The sequence below is a fragment of the Homarus americanus genome, unplaced genomic scaffold, assembly GCF_018991925.1.
Source record: "Homarus americanus isolate GMGI-L3 unplaced genomic scaffold, GMGI_Hamer_2.0 scaffold31037, whole genome shotgun sequence".
NCBI lineage: Eukaryota > Metazoa > Arthropoda > Malacostraca > Decapoda > Nephropidae > Homarus > Homarus americanus.
Window position 1 is genome coordinate 7,459,903 of NW_024722227.1, and position 20,855 is coordinate 7,480,757.

The following is a 20,855-nucleotide window of genomic DNA, read 5'->3' on the forward strand; positions in this document are numbered from 1 at the left end:
ACAAACAATGAAATTGAAACAAACAAAAGTAGGTAATTATGTTCAGGAAGCTTCCCTGTGGCCGAGCGTGTGGTATGAGAGGCAAATAGTCATAAGGGAACTTGATAACCCGCGCTGGGCATTTAAACAGTGTTGGGAAAAGGCGCGCGTTCTGGAACGTCACCCAGGGCCTAAGGGTTAAGGTTATTTTAATAAAATGCCATTCAAATGTAAACAGGCGCTAGTTTATTTGGATTAACAAGTTCTTTCCAGCATATTTAAGTAAAACAATAATTATTAAATCATGCAAAACAGACCCGACACATTGGAGTTAAGCATAAGAATGGGGTTCCTTAAGTCAGAGCCCTTATTAATTTTCAATTCTTTCAATGAAGTAAAAATATATTGGTAGACACATGGTATTTGAAATCTAAAAAATTACATTTGTAACTATAGTGTTGCTTTAACAATAAAACCTAAGTGATAAAATAAAAATGTGTATTTTCTTAAACTGTATGTCAAAGATATTGGTACAGGTACTGTCTATGTTTCCTGGACTGTAATACCTCAGCACTTACAATAATACTGAAGTACTATTACATAATCAAACATATAAATCAACATGTGAAGATTGCCAAGTTTTTTAGATAACAGTTTCTACTTGACTTTCTTTTGTATTTATTATTATTACAATAGACTTTCTTTTGTATTTATTATTATTACAATAACCAACTTGTGAGTATGTACAGTGGAAAAAAAAAACTGTTTTAGTTACTGACAGTCACATAGAACAAGGTTATTAATAAAACAAATTCTTTCCTTTCAATACATCCTGTACATAAAATGTAATTTTCCTCAAAAAGGTTTAGTATGGAAATAGAAATAAGTTATTTAGAAATGAATGATCAACCAATAAGTTGAAATCACATTACAGTACATACAGTTCACAGTCAATTGCCTATTACTGTACAAACTTATGCACTTGGTGCCAGAAGGGATTTGTCCATGAACTTCTTTTTGGTAAAGCAGAGCCACCACTTGGAAGGCTTCCCATCTGGAGTGTTGAAGACACGCTCACATACACGCAGTCCCGTTTCCTGTCTCAATTGTTGGAGGTACTGCTGCATCAGTTCTGTGTGGAGCAGTGAGGAAATTAGAGAAAAAAATGCACCTGACTTAATAATACAGGGAGTCTCTGCGTTATGAACAGGTTAAGTTCCTGGGCCCTGTTTTGTAAGTCAGAACTGTGTTAATTCCATAAGTTAGGTTACGTTAAAACAACCCGGAACATACTGTAGAAAACAATAATAAATAATGTATATACCTGTAAATAAAGTGGTTAAATAATATAAACTAAAGTAAAAAAAAAAAAATAATAATAATTAACCCGTTGAGCGTCAGCCAATATTAGACGTAATAGACAACCCAGTGCTGCCCCCAAAAAATAATAATTCTTCCCTAAATCATCTGAAAATGGTCCAGGAAACATGAAAATCAAAAGAATAACTGCGTTTTTTTTTGTACGGGGATTAACCCACCCGGGCACAGGTCACTGACCCACATCAGGGCCTGGGGGGCGAAAATGTAATAATACTGTAATAATAATAATAAAGAACCATAAATTAATACAAATATAAAAAAAAAGATCAAAAGTGAGAAACAATATATGTATGTTGTGTTGTCAATAGTAAGTGAAACAATTGAGACCTTACAATTGTGTAAATGAGGCAGAAAGTCAGATCAGCAACCTGGGACTTGGTCACAAGTTTTGTGATGCCATGTGGCAGCAGGGTCTACCATAGACAACACATTATGCTTCCAATATCTTCCCAGGCGGTAGTACCTCCCTGTTTGGCAGCTGCCTATTACCTACTAACTACCAGTAGTTATGGTGGTGGAGGAGGTATGGAGGGACTCACGGCACCCATCACCATGGCAATCGGCTGAGTCATGCTCCTCCCCCACGCCACTCTGACAGTTCTCCACTTCCCTAACACCTCTTGTGTGTGGGTTTCTTTTGTTTTATTTCTGGTTATTCCTCCCACATCAATCATTATTCAATATGCATGTTAGAAAATTAATAAAACACTACTGTGAGTTGATATTTTTTTATGATGTTTGCTTATCCAAGTTCCCCTCAATTGCATACAATTGGGTATTATCCGTGTCTGTGAATGGTAAAGGCTACGGAGGGTGTCATGGCAGCACTGCCACTGCCTGGTTCACATCATATTATTACACTAATAGTTCTGAAGAGTGTGATAGTCCTTGAACCATGGTGCTACTTTATACTCATTACAGCAGTAACGAGTATCCTTCCTCTTCTTTGCTCTTCGTGACGTGTTGTAGCAGATGTGGCACTGTTCTGTGCTTTCTTCTTGCCAGGGGTTGGTGGTAAGGTGGAAGGACAGTGGCGACCTCTGAGACAGAGTGTCACGAGCTGGATTACAAGGTGTTACATGGTGTTCTTGCCAGTACGTCTGAAACATCTCCCTCACCATTTCAACAAGAAAATGAAGTGTTCTGATCATAGAGTGGATCATTATCCGACTCAGAAAAATCATCTGGGGTAAGCTCTGATGTAGGCTCATACTTGACAGCAAGTTACGAGTATTCCGCCTCAGTCCGCCTGGAGCGAGAGCGGTGTGACATGTTCCTGCATGGCTGGCGTGAGCTTGACTCTCTGAGTGATGAACACTGTCGCCGCTGTGGCATGCAGGGCGTGTAGCCATGTGGCCCAGGAAGCAGTATACCAGTAGGCAAGGAGGGGGATGATAATGTAGCTCTAAGCGCATCTTGCTACTACCACAAATATGAGTTCAGGACAATGCTAAATCTAGAAACGTACTTTTACAGGATTAGCACTGGTCGTGGCTGGTCACCCAACTTGTGTAAGTACGGGATTAGCGCTGGGCGGGTTAATTGAAGATTTTTGTGATGAATATACTGTATTGGGATCCTGTTTGTACGTTGGGTGTTCATAACTCAGGGACTGCCTGTATTTACAATCACATACCACAGATGAAGCTACATACTACCTTCACTTTTGCATAAGAATATCTTAAAAAAATTCTGCACGAGTAAATTCAAGTCTATTTGTTGAATACTGTACACTTATTACAGGTCCACAATCCCTTGGGGCCAGATGTGTTTCGGAATTTTTTGGATTTCAGAATGATAGTAAGGTACATACACCGTATATTATGGTAACACCCTAGCAGGGTCTGTGGCAGCACCCCGTAAACAAACAGGTTAATATTTCTACAACAAACCTTATGAATATTCACACTGAGTGGGATAAATAAAGACTATTAGGTTATTTGTACAGTAATAATTTGGTAAATGAAATCTTGGGATAAATATTGTCGAATCCACTCAATCAGCATATGGTCAAGATCTTCATTTTTTGCCCTATGTAATGTTTTCCTATTTTTCATTAGTTTATGGTCATCACTGTCAGTGTAAAACTTCAACAGCTTGTCTTTCTGTTTCTTTAAGTCATATACGGTTGTAGTTCCCACACCATATTCTTTAGTAAGACGCCACACAGGCACACCACGATCAAGTTTCTGTAATAACTCCACTTTCTGTTCTATCGATAATGAAAGATGCATCCTTTTCTTCTTCTCACTGTTACCCATGGGGGTATCTGAAGCTCTTTTTGACATTTTCACAGTGAAATTAAACCCAAAATCACAAAAAATATCAGAGCAGCAGCAGACGCACTTGTGACTGGTAGCAGTGCCGAGACACAACTGATGCATCACACCTGCGTGGGTGAAGCTTCAGCCTCGTCAGGTCATGTTCGGCATCATTCGGGTTATGTCGTGCACACGAGTGATGCTCCACGAAAAAACTTTCGGTTTTCAAAGCTTTTCGGATTTCAGAAATGCAGATAAGGGATTGTGGACCTGTATCATACAATAATCAGAAGAAAAAATCAAAACAGAGCCATATATTACATCTAACTGTGCAGTTATCAACAAGAACCATGTAGATGCACACAGACACGCACACAAGGCCATTAGAGGGAGAATACACATCTCAATAAATCACTCTTCACCATAACTCACACAATTTGTTTATTTATCATTACCATATATTTATTACATGTTTATTGTTCTGATATCATCAGATTGGTAAAAATGGGTGTACAGTACAGTACTGTAATGTAGATGGTGTGGTGGGTGGCACATCAGTTAACAATGAGATGACAAACCTCTCACTTGTATTTCATATGCATTTGTATATACAGTATAGTAAACCCTCAATAACTCGGAATTTCGTATAACTCGGCAAGGATATGGTCTCGGAATGTATTATAGTATAACTTGGGAAATGCCAAGATATGTAAAATTATCTGGGAAAATCTTGGCATATCTGGCCACCTGCGTCACCTACCATACCTGTATCACCTACCATGACTGTCACCTACCATACCTCTGTCTCACCTACCATGCCTCTGTCTCACCTACCATGCCTCTGTCTCACCTACCATGCCTCTGTGTCACCTACCACGCCTCTGTATCACCTACTATACCTGTGTCACCTACCATAACTGTATCACCTACCATGCCTCTGTACCACCTACCATGCCTCTGTATCACCTACTATACCTGTCACCTACCATAACTGTATCACCTACCATGACTGTGTCACCTACCACGACTGTGTCACCTACCATACCTTTGTGTCACCTACTATACCTGTTACCTACCATACTTCTTTATCACCTACCATACCTCTGTATCACCTACCATGCCTCTGTGTCACCTACCATACCTGTGTCACCTACCATGCCTGTGTCACCTACCATGCCTCTGTCACTTACCATGCCTGTCACTTACCATACCTCTGTGTCACCTACCATACCCCTGTGTCACTCTGTCACCTACCATACCTCTGTGTCACCTACCTCTGTGTCACCTACCATACCTGTGTCACCTAACATACCTGTCACCTACCATACCTGTCACCTACCAACCCTACCTGTGTCACCTACCATACCTCTGTGTCACTTACCATGCCTCTGTGTCACCTACCATGCCTCTGTGTCACCTACCATACCTCTGTGTCACCTACCATACCTGTGTCACCTACCATGCCTCTGTGTCACCTACCATACCTCTGTGTCACCTACCATGTGTCACCTACCATGCATCTGTCACCTACCATACACCTGTGTCACCTACCATGTGTGTGTCACCTACCCTGTGTGTCACCTACCATACCTACCATGTCACCTACCATACCTGTGTCACCATACCTCTGTGTCACCTACCATGCCCCTGTGTCACCTACCATACCTTGTCACCCACCATGTGTCACCTACCATACCTCTACCTCTGTGTCACCTACCATACCCCTGTGTCACCAACCTACCTGTGTCACCTACCATGCCTGTGTCACTTACCATGCCTCTGTGTCACCTACCATGCATCTGTGTCACCTACCATGCCTGTGTCACCTACCATGCATCTGTGTCACCTACCATACCTCTGTGTCACCTACCATACCTCTGTGTCACCCACCATACCTTGTCACCCACCATGCCTCTGTGTCACCCACCATACCTGTCACCTACCATGCCTTGTGTCACCTACCATACCTCTATGTCACCTACCATACCTGTGTCACCCACCACACCTGTGTGTCACCTACCATGCCTCTGTGTCACCTACCACACCTCTGTGTCACCTACCATGCCTTTGTGTCACCTACCATGCCTCTATGTCACCTACCATACCTGTGTCACCTACCATACTTGTGTCACCTACCATACTTGTGTCACCTACCATGCCTCTGTGTCACCTAATATACCTCTGTGTCACCTACCATGCCTTTGTGTCACCTATCATACCTCAGTGTCACCTACCATACCTCTGTGTCACCTACTATGATGCTTCATTCTTTGCCTGCAGTGCTGGTAAGTGTTACTTCTATACATTTAGTAATTACAGGTACAATCAAAGACAAAAGTTGTGTGGCGGTTTTGTCCGTAGATTAAATATAACTCGTGAAACATTATGAGAGCCCTACCACAAGGCAGAGCGCACCAAAAGTTTAGCCCTTCGGCATATGTTTTCACCAAATTTCATGTATGTATTTTCTAGTACCGAAACGTTTCCGTCCTGTACGACAGCGTGGCGTGGGTTGGACCGCCTCGTGGTGTACAGCATCCACGCCGTAGCCCACTCAGTTGGTGTTTGGCCGTCGTTGGTGTTAGTGATCGCGCTGTGTACTAACAAAATTTTCGTTTCTAATTCCCTTTAAAATGACTGGCAAGCGTAAAAGTGAGAGTTCTCGTGGTGCTCAGAAGAAAAAGAGACAGTCACTTACTTTTGAGATGAAAATGAAAATAATAATGCAATATGAAAATGGAAAAACGGTAGCAACCATTTCACATGACCTTGGCTTCTCTCACTTGACGATATCAACAAATTTGAAGGACAAGGCAAAGGCATTTGCTACTATTAACAAGAGGATGCAAATGTTTGAAGAAATGGATCGAAATGTTGAGCGTTTTGCAAAAGTTGACAGACAGATCCAAGATGCACTTGCTTGCTACAGGGAGATTTACAATGAAGAGAAAAGGCAAACTGTGCAGTCTAAATTGGACATATATTTTAAGAAGTCCCCCACTGCTGTCTCCTCAGGTCTTCTTACTGCTGCCTCTTCACTCCCTAAAGATGATCCAATACGTTCAACAAGCAAGTATGCTAACCTGTCTGAAGAAAGCAAAATTGATGACCCACCCAGCCCTGTCTCCTCCTCTGCTTCATCCAATTAATGTAGTCTCCATGTTTAATTAAAAAATTATTGAGGCCCCGTGTGCATTCAGCTGACTACATTAAAGGTGAGTGCACAGTAACACTTCATTTATTTTTCATTATTGATTACTTTTATTGTACCGTATTTCATTTTAGATTTTCTATGTATTATTTTCGACTTACGACCTGGTCGTCGGTCCCTAACCCCATCGTAAGTCGAGGATTGACTGTATATATACAGTAGTGCCTCGAATAACGACAGTAATGTGTCCTCCAATATTGCAGTACTGTATAAGGTGAATCATTGTATCGTGAATCATTAATTACCATTAAAATAAAGCAATAATAATGAGATGCATTCCCAAGTCTGACCTTTTCATATCTTTTGTGTGGCTTTTTACCCTCTTTTCCCCCTAAACAAAATAATGAAAAATGCAAACTACATTCTTTAAATAATGTTTCTGAATGCACCTTATACAATATAAACGATTAATAATATGGTCACACAAGAGGAGATGGGACGCCATTGCTGTTGTCAATGTTTACACCCATAATGTCAGTTATCCATCTGAAACTGAAGAAAATAAGACTGGTTGTTGCTGAAGTAAAAATTAATATTAAAAAAATGAATATTTATGTTTTAAGTAATGTTATGTAATGTTAATAAATGGAACAATAGAAGTAGCTAACCATTAATGGCAAAGGAAAAAAGTGAGATGGATTGGGAATGCCAAAATATACGTGCACATTTAAGGAAACAGCTCATTTATCTTAAGAATATGTACAAAATACTCATTATAGTTTATTACTGAATTTGTTTTAAGTAATGTTATTTAATGTTAATAAATGGAACAATCGAAGTAGCTAACCACTAATGGCAAAGAAATAAAGCAAGACGATTAGGAATGCCAACGTATGTAAGTGCGTACATGTGAAAACATATTGTCATTTCTCTACATAAGACTACGATAGTCACTTATTTACTGCTAAATTATGTTTTAAATAATACTTATGAATGTAAAACAAAACTTCTACTCACTAATAGTGGAAAAGTCTAAAACATAAGGACAGCCAATGATGATGTGTGAGTTTTCACTCAGATGACGAAGTCATCGGGTTCAACTCTGGCTGAAGCTGTAGCTTTCCATAAAGATATCATAGCTGTTGCTGAAACTGTTAGTGAACCTGAAGTTGTTGCTGAAGCTGCTTATGATGCTGAATTTGATGGTTTAGCTGAAGTTGATGGTTTAGGCCTTCGAATAATAAAGCTGTCAAAAGAACCTTGCACAGCTGCTTTCTTTCTCATTATACATCTTTATGTAGAGGTCATTTGTGTTTATTTAAATTTTAATGCTTTGTTCTGTTAATGGATCCACTTAAGAAAATATGTTCATTGCTTGCTCCATATAATATCCACAGACCCCTCACCCTTTTCATATCGTTTTAACACATCTAGTTTCTCAGATAAGCTTATACACCTTCTTATAGCTTTTGAAACAACACTACCAACACTTGCTCTCTTGCTTATGTTGAATAGGGACACAAAAATGCTGTAAGAAACCTGAGAAAGTTTTTCTCCTTTTCCTGTTCAGATGCATGAAAACAAAGGGCCCGCCAGCTGTGACTGTTTGTACTAGTGATGCTGGCGTCACCACTCACAAGCCCGGCAGCCTCCGTGTGCAAGGCTTGTTATTTTGTTTTTGTGTTTTTGTAAAATACATATCGGGATTGAGTTATTATTTATATGAAAATGAATTTTCATTATTTTTTTTTTGTCGTAAATAAGAGGAAAATAATTGCGTAAATTGAATTGGGTCCTAACTAAACCAGGATCTTAAATATAAATCGTAGGATTATGTGTGCATGTAACCGGGTATAAAAAAAAAAAAATATGTGTATTGTACTGTGTTTACCCAAAATTAAGAGTTAGAAAAATACTTAATACCTTATGATAATATTTTTTTTCACTTTGTGTATGTAAGATTAAATGTGTACATAACTGGGTAAAGAAAATGAAGAAAATTTCCTTATCTACCCAAAATTATGACTTGAAAAATAACTATATCATAACACATAGCTCACAGGTGGGGAATGGTTGGAAAGATCTCCGTTCAGATTGGGAATTACTTTTGGCGCTCATTTTAAGTAATTTGTTCCAGAACATAGTTGGTTTTTGGAACATTCCGTACACCAGGACGCTGGATAAATGGTACCATACTTCTAGTTTTTATCGAGTCTGGATTTACGCGGTTTTTGTTTATGCATTTGGTCATTTACGCGGCACCTTGCCAGAATGAAATGTTTTAATTACGCGGTAAATTTCATCATTTAAGCGGGTGAAGTATAATTTGTTTATTTACTAAAGATATATATGTTTTTAGCTCATAAAATATATAATTTACATTGCTGGAATCCTTACAAGATGGTGATCATTTTAAATATAAACATCTTAACATTTGCATTAGACATACAAATTTTAGATGTACTAATGTAAGGAGATGATGAAAATTAGCAAACATTTTATCTTTTGTGCAAAATATATGACATTTACATTCAAAATATTCCCTGTCCTGCAAGGAATCCAGCAATGTTAATTACAGTATATTATCCTAACTTTAGTCTGAGGTATTATTTATTACTATATTCTACCTTAAAATCTAGTGTTTTCACCCAAACATTTCTCAGAGAGGGAGGGGCCAGCGAGCGTGGGAAGAGGGGGGGAGGTTGCGTCCATTATTTGAATGGACATTAACCGGGCGACTGTATTTCTCTTAAATATTAATTGTGTGTGCGTACCATCATAAAATTAAGATGTTATTTTCACTTCAACGTAGGTATTGTGTCGGAAAAAGTGGAGTTTGGGGGTCGGCCCAGTCTCTATTTCAATTAATCCCAAATGTTCTGTTATTTCATTTACGCGTTTCTCGTTTTACACGGGCCTCCACCAGTTCAATTGACCGCGTAAATGCAGACTCCACTGTACAGTTACTCCCCGACTTGCGACCTACTCGACTTACGTCCACCCGCACTTACAACCTGCCTCAGTCGTACCAAAATTTGGTCAAATTACGTATTTTCGAGTCCCAAAGTCAGTACACAAACAAAATTTTCATTTGTAATTCACTTTAAAATGGCTGGCAAAATTAAAAATGAGTGTTTTATGGTGCTGAGAAGAAAAAGAGACCCCCATTTTCGATTTTCTATGTGTTATTTAAGCATTTCCGACACGACCATTTCGACTTACGACCTGGATGTGTATAGATTTTCAAAATGAGAAGAAAAGTGGAGTCTTAAAATGAACTCACCCAAATCAGCATCATTCTTGGCACGAGCATATACAGCATTCAGTGGGAATGATGGATCTCCAGGAATAGGGAACTTGGAGACTGCAAGAGAGTACATTTCATTTGATCCAGTATTCTTGTCTTTGCATTTTGCCAGTTTCTTCAGACACTCGGTAATGTACAAAGTCACATAGATCAAGGTTCGGTCACATTCACCCTGTTAAAGGAAAGTGGCAGATAAATTTTGAGGTACAGCATATTAAACATACATATTGTATCATATCAGTTGATACTCAAGCAGTTGATCTATTCCCTTTCTTCCTTAGCTGTACAAACACCAACATGAACTACTCATATCTCTTCTTGACTGACAGTGAGGTGACAATGTAGTACCCAAGGTATTTACAAAGCTAGCAAGTCCAAGGGAGATTTCAAACTTTTATGTTATTGTCAAAAAACCAATCCCCTAGTTCCAGACCTGGGCAATTCACTTTCAGGTGGGTAAGCTGGGTGAGGGATCTCATAACTCTTTGTCCAGGAGAAGGAATTTACAGTTCCAATCAGTTGCCGTACTAGTTCAATTAGCAATCATTGGTTAATTATTAACCATTGGGTGAGGAGGGGGTAGGCTGATTATAAGTTGAATTTTTTATCAGACCATCTTTCAGACAAACTACGATGGCTTTTAAACAGTGAAAAACAGGTGTATGAATAAAAATTTTAAATAAGCAAATTTTCAAAAATCAAACATTCGGTTATTGAGGGATGAGAGATTCCTCTAGCATATCCCTCATTAAAAATATAAAGTAGTTTTGTATCAAGTATTCTACTATTAACCAATATCTATAAAGACATGAAAACATTACATAAACTAACCTTAACTTCATAAGTCCGGAAGAATACATTGGCTTTGAAATATTGTAATGCTTCATCAACCACATCAATCCCTTCAGCAGACATGACAGGTGCAGGTCCTCTGTACTTGGTTCTTATGGGAAGCATTGCCATATTTCCCACAACTGAGCCCGGGTGAGGCAAGTTGCAATGGTAAGCCTGTTAATTTAAGAAATAACTGTTACTTCAGTATATATTCTTTCAATAAATTCAAAATATCACCTATGGTAAAAACTTCAGAAATTTGATATCAGTTATCCACAGTAAATGATTAATAATCCACAGTAAATGATTAATGTCAAATTCAGATATTTTTGGTCCAGCTTTGATAACCAGTTTGGAAATTTCCAAAGCTTGGAGACACATAAAGTCAGCAGTCTACAGGTATAGGTTGTACCTCTCTAGTCCGTCAACCTCGGGACCATGGAAATTGCTGGACCATGGAAATTCACCCTTTTCCTGGATAGATAGTGACTTGTGCTTATGCTTGGAAGCACTAGCACCACTTTCTCTGCATCATGGTCTCTTTGAAGACATATTGAAGGGTTAAATGTCGTATAGTAGCTTCTCAAATTTCGCGAGTTTTTAATTCAACGTATTGTATTGGAACACACACACACACAAAAAAATAAATAAAAATTTTGACGGCGGAAACTTGAATTTCGACGGGTTTGAACGGCCCGCCAATGTGCAGACGACGTGCATAATCGTGTAAACAGCGTCATTTCTCTTATGTACAAAAGATTCATTATTGTTTATTACTGAATGTCTTTTTTATTGAATTAATGTTTGTGTGCAAAATGAGCAATACAATTCATTAATAATACGTAGAATATTAAAACACACGAGGAAATGACACAGCATTGTTTTCGTTGATTACAAAACCAATGACTGACTGGTTCTACATATAAAACTGAAGAAAATAAGACCTTGGTTGTAGCTGTAGTAAAATTAATATGGTTGTTTTAAGTAATGTTATTTAATGTTAATAAATGGAACAATAGAAGTAGCTAACGATAATGGTAAAGAAAAAAGTGCACACACGTGAAAACATAACGTCATTACTTTACATAAGAATATGAAAACAACACTTATTTACTGTGCATATATATTTTAATTAATGTTTCTGAATTTGTTTTTATTGAATTAATGTTTGTGTGTGCAAAATTAACAATACAAGTTATTAATAATACGTGGAATATTAAAACACACGATGAGACGAGACGGCTGTCGGCATTGTTTATGTTAAAGCTTACAAAACCAGTGACTGATTGGTTCTACATATAAAATTGAAGAAAATAAGACCCTGATTGTAGCTGTAGTAAAATTAATGCAAAAAAATTAATATGGTTGTTTGAAGTACCTGTAATGTTATTTAATGTTAATAAATGGAACAATATAAGTAGCTAACCATTAATGGTAAAAAAAAAGTGAGACTGAGCATATGTAAGTGCGCACATGTGAAAACATATCGTCATTACTCTACATAAGAATATGAAAGCAACACTTATTTACTGCTCTTATATATTGAAGGGTTAAATGTTGTACTCTGTATAGACAAGCAGAGAGAGAGAGAGCAGCCGAACTGCCGGATGTAAACAAACCTTAATTTCCCGCGGCTTTGTTGTTGTTTTTTTTTATGGGGATTACCCTCCCCAGGCATAGGTCACTGACCCACATTGGGGCCTGAGGGGCAAAAATTTAATACTCCTGTAATAATAATAACAATTCAGATAAAAAAAAAAAAAAAAAAAGGCTGCCCATCTACCTATTGGACAAACTAAAATCGTTCCGGACCACGGGAGTTTCCGGACTAGAGAGGTACAACCTGTACTTGTAAAAATAAGTCTGAGGTTAGTACAGTATATTTAATCGGATATGTAAATACATTTTATTATAGGATGACAGACAAAAAAAATAAGAATTCTATATTTGCTATTAGTCCAGTTGTCAGTTAGGTAGGGATTATTTTAGACTAACACTAGAAGGAGTTCATAGAATTGGTCAAAACTTTGTGGAAACGTTAATTACAATCTATTAAACAGATAAACTCAAACAAAAATCCATTCAGTGTAGTTAAGTATATTTTAAAAGATAGGTAAGGTTAAGTAGGTTACCCTAGGTTAAGTTGGCGAGGTCAAGTTCTAATATGTTATGTTCATTCACATTTCCATTTATCTATTTGCAAGTAATAGATTGTAAATAACGTTTCCACAAAGTTTCGTCCAATTCTATAAAATCCTTCTGGTGTTATTAAAAAAACTACCTAACCAACAACTGGACAAATGTCCACAGCCAATTTTATTCTGTTGGATTTTCAGTGAAAATTTATAGTTTTAGAGTAAAGTGAATTATAAAGGAAGGAAAATTCCTATATGACTTTGGCACTTCTCCAGTTCACTGGAGTAAATTTCATGGGATTTATTGTTTACTTCTGCATGTACAGGTACTGTAATACAATACAGTATAGGCATGATCAGGTTACAACAAAATTGGACATATTTTAACTTCCTTGAGCAAGTTTCCTGATAAATAATGTTAATTTCTCTGTGAATTTCACATTATCAGGTTTCACCAATCTGATGATGACATTCTGTCTTGTGACAGATCTGCACATGCTCCAGTATTTTATCTGGATATATTTATTCGCAGTATGTCTTCCTTGTATCCCTGTTGTTTGACGTCTGAATTGGAAACCATTCAAAGTGTCCTGCATTGCTTAAATAAGGTAAAGTTTGGACAGGTTAGATCAGGTTGCCAAAGGTTTCACTTTTTTTTTTTTACCCTACAATTCCCTCGAGTCTTCTTCAAAGCCCTACCCACTTTGTGTATCCGTTGTTGTTGGTAGTAGGGTGGATCATACCTCAAAAAATATTAATTTCTGCCAAAATTGTAGGTGATATTCTTTTAAATCACCACCAGTTACATAAGAAAAACCTATTTTTGTTAGTGAATCCTGTCCATATACTCCACCAAATCTTTACCCATTTTCCTCATTTTATGAGCAACAAATACCCTGTATGATAAAGACAGTGGATATTTTGCTGTTACTGTTAAGTTTCTTGGAACACTATTTTACTGTGAGTGCACTCTGATTAGCTAATCATCCATTACCGGCGAACAACGCGAGAACTATATTTAACGGTTACTCTGGTGGCATTTATTTAGCTGCGAGTCAATTGTTGTGTAGCTGTAAACATACCTAACCATATTTCTGTTGTCCATTTTAACTTATTATAAAAGAGGCAACATTTACTATGACCTAATAGTACCTGACCTAACCAACCAAAGAAACCTACCTAACCTTACCTAAAATCCTAACCGGGAGGCGGACCCCCGTCCCATTAAACAGAAAGTACAGTACTCAGCCAATCAGAACGCACTCATGTTTAAATAGTGTTTGAAGATACTTAGCTGTTCACGGCAAAATATCTACTGTGTATGATAAATGGTATTATCATCATTTCAGTCATCCAGCAAATTACAGGATTTTAAGTTTTGGAATCAGTAGTTTAGACAATTCTAAGACACTTTTCTTCTTTAGCACTTCTGCTCATGATTACTTTCCAAGAAAATCGCAATAAATTGTTGGAAAATCATCATACAGAATTTTGTCTAAGTTCTTACAGTATTTTTATTACCACCGTCCCAGGGAGCTCCTGTGTGTTCATTTGTTGGTTACTATGCTGCATTAATCATGTGCTAGAGTCTGGCGCATACACAGTTGTTCTTTGGACGTTGATTGGTGAGTATGATTTTGGATCATCCAATCACAGCTTGGTATGTCACTGCTGCCACCTGCTTGAATTTGAATTTATTTCCAAGATGTCTCCTTTGTTTAATGTTTGTGATTTCAATTACTTCCAAAGCATCACCAGATCTCACATCAATTATTGCGGTAAAGACGGAGAGGCGCGGAATTTCTACATGAACATGGTGTTCTACCCATGAACATGGTGTTCTACCCATGGAAGTTACTTGTGTAACAAGCCTTGTAGTTACCAAGCTGATAAACACCTTTGGTACTGTGGGAGAATAACTGTTACTCCCAAGTCTAGCAAGAGGAAGAAGTGCAATTATACAGTGTCTTGCTACAAAGGAAAATTTCTCTACAGTGCACATCTGGAGCCGTGGAAACTGATCTATTTGTCAATCATTGGCTCCATAAGGTCTGGGACCCCAACTCTGAGTCTTCTGAGTCTAATTAACGTAAGGACACAGGTGGAAAGGTTAGGTTAGGTTAGGATGGGTTGGGTCGGCTTAGGTTTTGGATAATTCTGATCTCATTTCTATCGCAAATTACTACTTTTTGTGATTTTCCCTGACACAAAACTCCTGGTTCCCCCTATTATCATCGGATAAGGGAGAGGTTAGCTCAAAATACTTCGTTTGGTAGATAAGAAAGCAGTAATTTGAGGTAGAAATGAAGGTCAGATTCGTTCAAAAACATCAAAATATATCAGAAAAACATAATTTCAGCCTCCAAATAGCTCGATGACCAAACGGTAAATTTAACCTGATAAATTATAGAATGTAGCAGTAACTGAAAAAAAAAACTATGACACGAACCAAAACTTGATCACATAAAGGATATATATCTCAAGTTGGTGCCATAGCCAGACCACTCTCGTCAAGTATTACCTTCGTTTTAAACTGTTAAACACATCAATATAAAAAACTTATTAAAAAGTTCTGCAAACTAATAAGAAACTTATTAAAGTACTGTTGTAAGCAGTAATATTTTAAAGGAGTCATTTGCTGTAAAGTTTTCTATTTTTCAGAAATTACACATGATAATTATTTTTATTGCCCGAAATTTAATGTAATTCGAACTTACAATGAACTATATTAAATTTACCGGCATTGTGATGAGGGTTTATGAGTAATAGAACCTCCGCCCTGTATGATGTGTCCGCCTCCCCTATCACTGTTTACATCCGCTTTACTTTGGTACAAAATCTTTTGATATTTTCATTCTTATCTAACACAAATCTTTATATTTACGTTTAAGGAATACATTAATAATTGTATTCACGTTAAAAGTATTTACTTTTTATATTCAGTGAAGAAGTTAAACGTAAAGTTAATGATACATCCTGATTGACGAATATATTTTGTACTAGTTGGCTCTATCATTTAGTATTTTTAATTGATTTATTGGGATTTCATTTTATGTACAATAAACTAACATATGACTGCAAGGAATATACCATAAAGTACATCTAATAAAGCTTCAAGGATAACGTTTATTATTAAAAGGCTTCCTGCAGTCCTCAAAATAAAAATCGAGGAATATGACAAAAGATGGAGAGAAAAATTTACCAAAATGAATAAATAATTCTTAATTATACAGTTGATTATAATTTTTGGGAAATACATGGAACATGTAGAAATCGTAGCAATTTTTCCAGTTTCTTTTTCAGTAAACCCATTGCTCCTATTTATATACAGTGAAGTCAAAATTTAGTTATAGATTTCCGGCTAGACCTTTTATTCAGATTCGGGAACCACCTTTCAAACATGGCAGGTACTGTAGTGGATTCCTCCCCTATAAACGCTTGTCGCTGAGTAGCCGACCCCGCGAATTCCCCAGTGTATGCCTCGTGGTCTAGGTCAACCAGCGCCGCCTTATATAACGGAGGTCAACTATTAAGCCACGCCTACCTCCGTTATATAAGACCTGACCTCGTGGTGACCTATCTCTCTCTTTCTACCTACAGTCAGTCTTCAGGTAACACCACCTCCACCACTCCTGCCTGGCGGCCCTCGCTCCCGTCGGCGAGCATGGCGACCCACAAGCTGGTCCTCCTCTGAGCACCCTCACCAACCTCTGCCTTCTTCTGTGTTTCCATGCTCTTACAATCTGTCTCACTTTAAAACGCTGGTTTTCCGGCATCTTCGTGGTGTAGATTAATACAGTATAACCTTTTTTTCCGTTCTTTTTTTTTTCGCCCCCCAGGCTCCGTTGTGGGTCGTTTGACCTGTGCCCAGGTGGGCTAATTCCCGTAAAAAAAAAAAAAACAGCTCTTACAACTCAACGCTTGTAACCATGCTGCCTTCCCAACACCAAGCTGCACTGTACGTTCAATACAATATGTATACAGAGAGTGTGGGGTACAAGAAGTTTGGTTCACACTCAGGATGGGATGGAGAAAGGAAACTCACAATGTGCTCTCTGTATACATATTGTATTGGATGGACAGTGCAGCTTGGTGCTGGGAAGGCAGCATGGTTACAAGCGTGATGTAGAGAGAGCTGGTTGGTGAGGGTGCTCAGAGGAGGACCAGCCTGTGGGTCGCCATGCTCGCCGGCGGGAGCGAGGGCCGCCAGGCAGCGGCGGAGGAGGAGGAGGTGTTGCTGGCTGGTTGGTGTAGGTAGAAAAGAGAGTGGTCACCACGAGGTCAGGTCTTATATAGCGGAGGTTGGCGTGGCTTAATAGTTGACCTCCGCTATGTAAGGCGGCGCTGGTTGACCTAGACCACGAGGCATACACTGGGGAATTCGCGAGGTCGGCTACTCAGCGACAAACAGCGTTTGTAGGCGGAGAAATCCACTACAAGAGCACATTGTGAGTTTCCTTTCTCCAGTGCGAACCAACAACTCATACCCCACAGTACTACCGTCCAAGATATTGGAATTTGGAAGCATGATGTGTTGTTTATTGGTAGACCTTCCTGCCATATGGCATCAAAATTTTTTACCAAGTCTCCGGTTTCTGATCTCACTAACTTTCTGAATCATTTACACACAATTGCAGTGTTCAGTTGTTTCTCTTACTTGGACAACACAACATATATATCGTTTTTCACTCTTGATCTGTTTTTTTTCTGTACTTATTTATGGTTCAACTTTTTTTCCAGGCTCCGTTGAGGGTTGGTGACGTGTGCCCGGGTGGGTTAATCGCCGCAAAAAAAAATCCAGCTTTAGCCAAAATATTTTTCAAATGGGATTGGGGGGGGGCGCCAGCAATAAGCCCACTTCTATCTGGGTTAGCTTGTGAATATTGTCAGTGTTATTATTAGCTACAGGGGCGGATCCAGGCAAGGACAATCCTTGGGATCCAGGAATATCCAAAGGGGGTCCAAGAAGTTTTGGGTGGGGGAACATGGAGAGCAAAGCGAGTGGGTCCTTGGGTCTGGGCCCCTCCCCCCTACCGCCAACCTTTTCACCAGAAGTTTCCAATACTTTTGATTTAATGCAGTATTGTACTCGGGCATTTTTTATAATAAAAAGTAATTACTATTGACCCCAGAATATCTCTACTATCACGTGCACATAGTTTCAAAATGGTCTCAAAATGCTCCTGATATTGGTCAGATTTAAAATAAAAATCGAAGGGGGGGGGAGATTACAGCGCCCCCAACCCCTCCGGGCTGGGAGAGTTCGCTTTGCTCGCCATTTACCCCCACACCCTTCTTGGACCCCCCCTTTTGATATTCTTGGATCCGTCCCTGCTTAGTTGGCAGCTACTTATTTTAAAATTTTTTTTTTATATGGCGTCTTTAGGTTTTTTTTGGGGGGGGGGGGGTGAATCTAGCTAGTCTACTGACCATGAGTTGGCAACCCTGCGTGAGGGTGTGTGGCGGCAAAGTTGGTGGACTGATGAGAGGTAAAGTTGTGTTGGTCTATAACAGTTGGTAATTGGTGGACTATTTTTTCATATATATCAACGGTTGTGCGACTTTTTGCCCTTAGGTATTTGGTGTTCCAAATATTGGTGTCTTACTTAACTTATAATTGAGGAGCTTGACATACATGGTTCACTGCTTTATAAAGTTTACCTCTTCGTAACCAACCGTAACTATGCCAACCTCAAAATCAGTACGTACTGATTCTAATCAAATTATATTTCAACAAGTTTTTTCACGATTCTCTTTGATTCTACAGTAATGAAAATGGGATAACATAATTAAAAAATTAATATGTATACGTTCGTCCATCTACAATACTGTAATTCGGCTGGCCACAGGTTCTCATATATGTATTTTGAGCTGACGTATAAGTTGTATATACAGAATGTGAATACAGTACTAATAAATATTAAAATTATGACTGGCTGGATTTTGATATGAGAATGGATTTTTCTGGTGTATTTGGGTGTGCTTCATGTAAACCTGGATCTTCATTGCTTGTGCATTTTTTTTTAAGTAGGCAGTGGATATTTTGCCGTGACTGACAAAGTTCTTAAGGCTATTTTACCGTGAAAGCGCTCTGATTGGCTAATCGTCCATTACCGGCAAACAATGCGAGAACTATATTTAACCGTGACTGGTGGCTTTTAGCATGTATTTCACCATGAGTCAATCGTTGTGTAGCTGTAAACATACCTAACCATATTTCTGTTGTGCATGGAAACTTATCATTATAAAAGGCAACATTTAGAAGAACCTAATAGAACCGGATCTAACCAACCAAAGAAACCTACCTAACCTTAACTAACTTCCAAGCTGGGGGCGGACCCCCGTCCTATTAAACAGAAAGTACAGCACTTAGCCAATCAGAATGCACTCACTGTAAAATAGTGTTGGCAGAAACTTAGCCGTTCACAGCCAAATATCCACTACAAAAAAAATAATGTAATCCTGTAGATGGCTAACACCAGAAGGCATTGTTCAATTTCGTTTATTTCTCCACAGATGTTCTTATCATTATAGTAAGTACAGTACAAGGTATTTTAAAAAGTGGTGACATTTAATAGTACCTGACCTATCCAACCAAAGAAACCTACCAAATCTTACTTAAGTTTCTAGCCCCAGGGGGACCCATCTATATTAAAAAGAAACTACTTACTGTACAGTATTTTGATATCTGGTACCAATGAAAGTAACTTTGTTGGAGTGTCATGGTGTAATTTTATGTTTTTTGTCGACATGAGAGTACGCTCGGACCGGGCAGGTCAGTTGTTAATAAACTGAGCAGGCAACAATACTCGTTGACTCCGCAGCATTTATTGAGGAGTATTTACGGTAATTAATTAATTTCTTCACGTACAAAGCATGTAGAGACGTCATTTTAATGTCATGATCAGGTTTCCCCATGCTTTACCCTGCAATTTCCCTCTATCGTAGATAGAGAAATTTTAAATGAAATTAAAAATAATACATATAGTATAATAGAAATAAAAAGTTGTGGGGTCTTTTAAAATATTTCTTATATAATGTTAAGAACATCTGTGGAAAAAGTGAATGAAATCGAACAACTCCTTCTGGTGTTAGCCGTCTCCTTCAGTATTATAAAAAATAAGGCAAATTTTTACTTAAGCACTGGTCATTGTTTGGATATTAAAAATGTTTTTTCAATGTTATTCGGTGAGTTTCGAACGAATTTGATATTCATTTCAGCCGGAAATCACTAGTTCACCCCCACCCTCCTCAACAATAATGGGGGGAGAGCCTGAGAAATCGGGGTTTTAAGTGGGGGAGAAAATGAAAACTAATCGTCTAACCCAGTGGTTCTCAACCTGGGGGCCTTGGCCCCCAAGGGAACCACGGCGAGCTGTTATAAATAGTACGTTTCCAAATAATGTTGGGAATCTGAATTAAACAAAACTTGTATTACTTATTTTGACTTGGCAGAAGAGAATTTTCATTATTTTTTGTCATTTTGTTTAATCATAACGACAAGGGGGGGAATGGAGTGAAAAAGGTTGAGAACCACTGGTCTAACCTAACCTAACCTAATCTAACCTAACAAAACCTAACCCCTAAGCCCCTGGACCCCCGTTAGGCCTAGCTTAAACTAACCTAAATGTATTGTACTGTAGTTAAAAACTTTTGGGGGCGCCATGTCCGAAAGTACAATACTTTAGTTAGAAGTGGAAGGACCAGGGATACGTAAGAATTGGACAGAATGATCATCTTTCCCGTAAAACTCTGCAGTAAACTTAAAATAATCGTAGGAGCACAAATGACAACCAACCTCCACCACG

General features: G+C 38.4%; 1 protein-coding gene across 2 annotated transcripts; it reads right to left on the bottom strand.

Moving 5' to 3' along the window:
- Positions 1 to 202: 202 nt before the first annotated feature.
- Positions 203 to 15,927, bottom strand: LOC121862351 (actin-related protein 2/3 complex subunit 3-like). 2 transcript variants are annotated; one of them, XM_042360582.1, is made up of 4 exons: positions 15,786 to 15,927; positions 10,910 to 11,086; positions 10,055 to 10,250; positions 203 to 1,111 (listed from the first exon to the last, which is right to left on the bottom strand). In XM_042360582.1, exons 1-4 carry the CDS (start codon positions 15,789 to 15,791, stop codon positions 954 to 956), a joined length of 537 nt encoding a protein of 178 aa, XP_042216516.1. In that variant the 5' UTR covers positions 15,792 to 15,927; the 3' UTR covers positions 203 to 953. The 2 variants fall into 2 exon arrangements, with proteins under 2 accessions (XP_042216516.1, XP_042216517.1); XM_042360583.1 differs by having other exon boundaries at positions 15,765 to 15,877.
- Positions 15,928 to 20,855: the final 4,928 nt, after the last annotated feature.

Excerpts from the sequence above, each read along its gene's own strand:
- LOC121862351 (XM_042360582.1), bottom strand. Across the intron at positions 10,251-10,909 it reads TCCGGACTTATGAAGTTAAG|GGTGAATGTGACCGAACCTT; the intron begins GTTAGTTTATGT and ends TTCCTTTAACAG. Across the intron at positions 1,112-10,054 it reads CAAGAATGATGCTGATTTGG|AACTGATGCAGCAGTACCTC; the intron begins GTGAGTTCATTT and ends TGCTCCACACAG.